The 6,000-nt window shown below is 40.0% G+C and overlaps 1 protein-coding gene across 5 annotated transcripts in view; it reads left to right on the top strand.

Annotated features, from left to right (window-relative positions):
* Nucleotides 1–394: 394 nt before the first annotated feature.
* Nucleotides 395–6,000, top strand: part of LOC139547648 (cell surface glycoprotein MUC18-like) — an 89,361-nt gene continuing 83,755 nt past the window's right edge. For 2 of the 5 annotated variants that reach the window (XM_071356621.1, XM_071356619.1), the window contains exon 1: nucleotides 399–573. In XM_071356621.1, coding sequence (XP_071212722.1) covers nucleotides 510–573 — 64 coding nt within the window. In that variant the 5' untranslated portion in view covers nucleotides 399–509. Of the gene's footprint in view, nucleotides 574–6,000 lie in introns of all 5 variants that reach the window. The other 3 variants (XM_071356620.1, XM_071356622.1, XM_071356623.1) reach the window with 3 other exon arrangements.

Genomic DNA, 6,000 nt, shown 5'->3' with positions numbered 1-6,000 from the left:
GTAGTTTGGATGTAGTGAACTACTTTTTCAAAGTAACTTTAGTTAAGTAACTATATTTATCTTAAGGCTAACTTTAGTTTAGCTTAACTTCTTCCAGTGTGAAGTAATTGGTACCTTGGTAAACTAGATTTCTAGAGTAGCTTCCCCATCACTGAAACTCAATACATTAAGTAATGAGTGCTTGCTTTGTTATCCAACTGATCTTGTGAACCCCGTTCATTGCTGCTCGCAGCTATATTTTATATTCTATTATATTCCATTCTAAACTAACAAGGAACCCTTGTACCAAACCATGTTATCATTAAGGCTGCCTGTTCAGAAAGATTAGGCTACTGACTGTACTGAGCTCTCTCCCCTACAAGTTCCTCCTACCAACTGCACTGTCCCTCTCGACCATATCTGCACCCAGATCTCTTGCCTCTCTCGCACCCTGCGTCTGTCTCGCAGTTTTCCAGCATCGTCCAGCCGTCACACTCACTCTCAGGACGACACTGGGCAGAAGCAACAACATGGCTTTACGAATGAAGGCTTCCATGTTCGTGGGACTTTTCCTGCTTTCTCTGGCCTGGAAAGGTATGTGACCTAATACAGATCAGTTTTGTGACTACTGTACCGTACATTGGAAACTTTGCGGGGTTGCTTGTCAACTGAAGTCTGGCTTCTTGATGGAACGCTTCTCTGCTCCGCTCCGAATAAGGCTGCGTAGACCCAGCAAACTGCAAATATGTGATGTTGCTACCTTTATTCGGTCGTTTTTCTGGTCAATTGTTTAAGAAAGCTGAAAAGCAAATGGAAGGTTATTTTCACAAATGATGAATATAGCTGCCTAGGATGTTTAAAGCATATCACTTTTCTACTATCAGTTAAAGATAAATGATACTGTAGGTTACCTAGTTACAATAATTCAAGTAATAGAAGTATTTGAGATTTACACATGTGCATGTCTAATGTGTATAAAGTAGTTATTTATTTGTCATCATATAAATAGGAGTAGTAAGTGGATAGAATAAGTGGATTGAATTAGTCACCCCTATACAGCAAATTCTGTCTTGAAAGATGGTCATTAGATTGTGTCACTTAGCCTATGCATATGAACAAAAAGGTAAGCTCTTCTTTCATGTTGTATGCATGCCCTCACTATTACTGTATATGAGTCATTATTTTGTTTTGACTGAATACCCAAATACTGTAATTTTAGGTATGTATGACTCTTGAGGAATGCAATCTGTAACTGGCTATGAAAAAGATGAAAGTTGTCGCAAAGAGACCACTTTTCTAGTCTGTTCTATAGCTTACTTCTTTTAGATCAAAAACGATTTATTCACATAACTGCAATTGTGAAAAGCATTCCACTGATGCGATTGTATTTTTGTCCATAATGAAATAGCTCAATTACTTCTGATTTTATGGAGCCTACTCTAAGGTCTATGAATGTTTGTGCAGTAAGCCCATCGAATACAGCTATGTTTTTGTTATATGCTTCGCAGATACTGGTTGTTACAAATGTTTTTTGGGTCATTTGGTCGAATATGTTGTTGAGAAGGGAAAATCAGCTGCCTAGCTGCCTACTGTCAGGTCATCTCTTCCTACCAGGGTTAATCTTGGTCAGTCATGTTCTGAAAACATTTACATTTACGCCATTTAGCAGACGTTCTTATCCAGAGCGACATCCAGTACAGTAGTGAGTGCATACATTTTCATACTAAGTCAAATATGATCACCTTATGATGGATGCAGTATGCATGCTCCTACCAAATCTACACAGAACGATCCCTAGGGGAAAAGGTAAGGGGAAATGAAGGAAAAGGGATACAGGTCCCTCTGCTAGGCTATACCTTACTGACATCTGAGATTATAATATATATTTTAAATGGACTAACTCAATCTGTGATACACAAGGAGCACCAGTGTCATTAAAACCTCTACGGGATTGGTGTCCCCGCTATGGGACGGTTGAGCTAACGTGCGCTAATGTGATTAGCATGATGTTTTAAGTAACAAGAACATTTCCTAGGACATAGACATATCTGATATGGGCAGAAAGCTTAAATTGTTGTTAATCTAACTGCAATGTCCAATTTACAGTAGTTATTACAGTGAAAGAATACCATTGCTATTGTTTGAGGAGTGTGCACAGTTATGAACTTGAAAAATTTATTAATAAACCAATTAGGCACATTTGGGCAGTCTTGACACAACATTGTGAACAGAAATGCAATGGTTCATTAGATCAGTCTAAACCTTTGCACATACACTGCTGCCATCTAGTGGCCAAAATCTAAATTGCGCCTAAGCTGAAATAATACATTGTGGCCTTTCTCTTGCATTTCAAAGATGATGGAACAAAAGAAATACAAAAAAACTCAGTTTTTTCTTTGTATTATCTTTTACCAGATCTAATGTGTTATATTCTCCTACATTAATTTCACATTTACACACAAGTCAAAGTGTTTCCTTTCAAATGGTATCAAGAATATGCATATCCTTGCATCAGGTCTTGAGATACAGGCAGTTAGATTTGGGTATGTCATTTAAGGCGAAGATTGAACAAAATGGAATGTGAAATGATGGCTTATAAGTGTATTTTAGGGTGTGCTGCCTGGGTGGGGTGGGAGGATGAGGGGAGGAGCATGTTGTAGGAAGCGTGCTGCAGCCTGGTGGTACGTATAATATCCTATTTTACAGCTCAGTCATTTCAAAGCATTTTTTCAGCATATTTGTCTGTTTCTGTTTATTTAGACAGATGTCTCCAGTCTTTCCCTTATAACCCATCCTTTGCGTATCTGACTTCCCTTCCCTCTTACCCCTTTACATCCCTGGTCGCCTTCTCTCCCCTCCTGTTTATACCCTCGTCTCGCTAACTCCCTCTCTTTATTGTACTTGTCTCCTGTTTTAGCTCACGCTCGGCTATTGTTCCTAAAATCATCCTTTCCTTGACGTCCCTGCTTCCGGTGAGCTTACTTCCTAAACCCCTGCCTTACTTCTTGGCCTCGGAGGACCAATTGTGGTGTTTTCCCACCGCCCCTCTTATCCGACACTCCTTGTTTCTCAGGAAGTAGATGCTCGTTTTGGACTACGGTGGGAATGCCATAGCTATCATGTTGAACATACATATAGCAGAGGTCGATAGAGCAGGTTACATCATATGACTTTATAGGCTACGTCCTCAGTCTTTACTGTTGGTCATGTTCTTGATTTCTTACTATGGGTTTGTCTGATGTTCATATGTTGTCTATCTGGTCTGTTCTTTGATGGGCATCCTTCACCGTCACATTTGACAGCCGCATAAAAAGTCAGCCACATAAAACCTTTTTTCATTCTGAAAAAAACAGGTCAAGTCTGGTCTTGCTGTGTTGGATTTCATATTAGCCTCAATTGATTACTATGCCAGAGTGATCAGAAGGGTTTGCCCTCATCTGGTTGCTATCGAGGCCAGGTGTCATATTGGACACAGCCTTCAAAGATATCTTTGTGCCAGAATGCCAGCATGCCAGCTTGTTATTGACCACAAGGCCCCAGCAAATACATTTACCCTCAAAGGAGCAACATCACTTTAATAACTTATCTAAATACATTAATCAAGCTGCTTTCAGTAATACCTAAATAAACCTTCACAATAGTGAAGGCATCAAAGGAGTGATGGCATCATCAGGGATTCCATAACGACCCTTTGATAATGAGAGAATGTACTTCCTGTAACACCGGCCAAAAGCAGGGGGAAACAGCATGCTCATCACAAAGACATCTCCCATTAAAAGAACATCTTTTCTTTTCTTTTTTTGTTTGTTGGGGAATGCTGGTGATGGGCTGGGTGTTGAGAGGGGCTGCCGGTCAATGTACACAATAAAGGTCCTTGTGCACCATCTCAGAGCGTCGATAAAATGAAGTGTAGATCTGGGCAGCAAATCAGCAGAGAGCTGTGATTGAAACGGAAGTCCCTAAATTCGGGCCTCTGGCAAAGGGGATAGAGTGCCGGAATGCCACTGTTTCACTTCCGAGCCCCACTTAAATTTTCACGGTGACAGAGTTCTTACACTGCAAAGCCTTGTTCATCTTAGCCTTCTGATAAGAGCAACCAGTTACAGCCAGTGGCACACATTCTCCATCCTCATCCTGTTAATGTAACAATGAAGTTTTTAGGTAGAATCCTCCTACAGTCAAATGTATCCAGGAATTCAAAGTAGTAGCCCGGGACGTGATCCTGAATAGTTCCTATCTTTCTTCACACTGGTTGGAATCCTTGTGAATGAAGCCTCACCACAGACACTTGCTTGATGCCTTTAATTACCGCCGTACTGTCAGATATCGTGGTTGGGGAGCGTAAACTGTATGTAGCTAGGTGGAATAATTAACATTTAGTGATAGATCAGTGGACGCCATCATAAATGTTTCATAAAATCTCAATATTCCACATATTTATCGTTACCTCTTTTATGAATCATTAATGCATGTGTAATGACACCATGTACGTCGTCAATCAAATGTGTGATGTCACAAATGTAACCGATCTCATTACATCATTTGGAAGACGTTAGGAATGTGTCATATTATGTTTATGTTCTGCAGGTCTAACCCTATACAAATGCTTTCTCATTTTACATTTGAAAGCAAGCCATAACCAATGCTTTTGAGAACAGTGTGGTAGGTTTATGTGTTTGATGAATAGCAGCTGGTTAGCCACCCTGCTCAGAAATGTAGCTGTGTTTTTTTTAAATTTTTTATGCCGTAATGTCCTGTGCTGTACACAGATTAGGCCACATTGCCCCTTATCATCATAGTCCAGAAATAAACTTTAGCTCAGCTCTCCAAACATTGTTTACATATTCCCATTCAACACAAAGTCCTTGTGACAAAGTCAAGAAACAAGCCACCTCCGCTTTTTGATATTGTTCGATCGTTACTGTGAAACATCCATCAGAAATGCTTGCGTAATGTAAATTCATTCTTCACACAATGGTCATTCATCGGTTTTAGACCTGTGTGAAAATGTCCAGATCTCTGTGCGGAATCAACAGGAAAAGTTATAAACTCAAAGGATTAGCTTTTCCGATGTATGCCTGAAGAGGAAGTTAGTATCACACCCCAGGCAATGCTATACGTTTAAATCAAATTGGCAAATACAAGGTCCTGTGAAATTGTTTTTATAGAAATATAAAAAATAAACACACATTCCTCGTAAACTGCATACATCTTGCAAAGCATAATCATTTCTAAGAATTAGCAGGATGGTACAGGAAGATGGAAGGAGGTCAGGAACAGAAACATGAATGATCTTCTTTTTCAGCATTTAGCATCTTGCACCATCTTGGATCCTACTTGGAATTTCAAAAAGAGGACAGTGAGGCTGAGTTGTGACGATGTTGCTTGGTTACTGGTATGGTGCTCTGAAGTCTGAAGACACATCAAAGCTAACTGGGAAACTACCTGATTGATCAGATAGTCACAATGAAAAACATGCTGTCCTCAGCTCTGAACGGCTAGAGGCCGTTGTCAGGGGTCTGGTTTTGAGGGAAGTTATGGGTCGTTAAGGAAACTTTGGGGCTTTTCCAAATCGACCCTATGATTGAATTAGGTTAGAACAACAACCAGAGACAGTTAAGGATCTGCTAGCGTAATATTAGTTTAATTGAACCCCAAAGGATCTCTCCTGCAACTGGATTTCTGCTGTATCTGGCAAGTTAGAAAGGAGCACACTTTCTTTATCTCTATAAAAGCTATTGAACAAAGCCAGGCTTCCTGAATGAAGTACCCTCTCTCAGTAGTCTGCAGCCACACTGGTGTACGGATTCAGGAAAGTTTCACAAGCTTAGTGATTATAAATAGAATTTGAAAAATAATCAATCTTCCAAACCATTAACTTTTATTGTCGCTCGCTCGTACTCTCTCCATTAAGTTGTAGAGGACACCATCTGAAGTGCGAAACAAGTTAGAGAGTATAGCAGTGGCTACCAGGGCATTATGTTTGCTGTGTTGTCAGGATGAAATGGCCTAATGGTTTTA

Source organism: Salvelinus alpinus, chromosome 21 (assembly GCF_045679555.1).
Source record: "Salvelinus alpinus chromosome 21, SLU_Salpinus.1, whole genome shotgun sequence".
Classification (NCBI taxonomy): Eukaryota; Metazoa; Chordata; class Actinopteri; order Salmoniformes; family Salmonidae; genus Salvelinus; species Salvelinus alpinus.
Note: the sequence above shows the minus strand (reverse complement) of the source record. Positions and strands in the feature narration are given on the sequence as shown.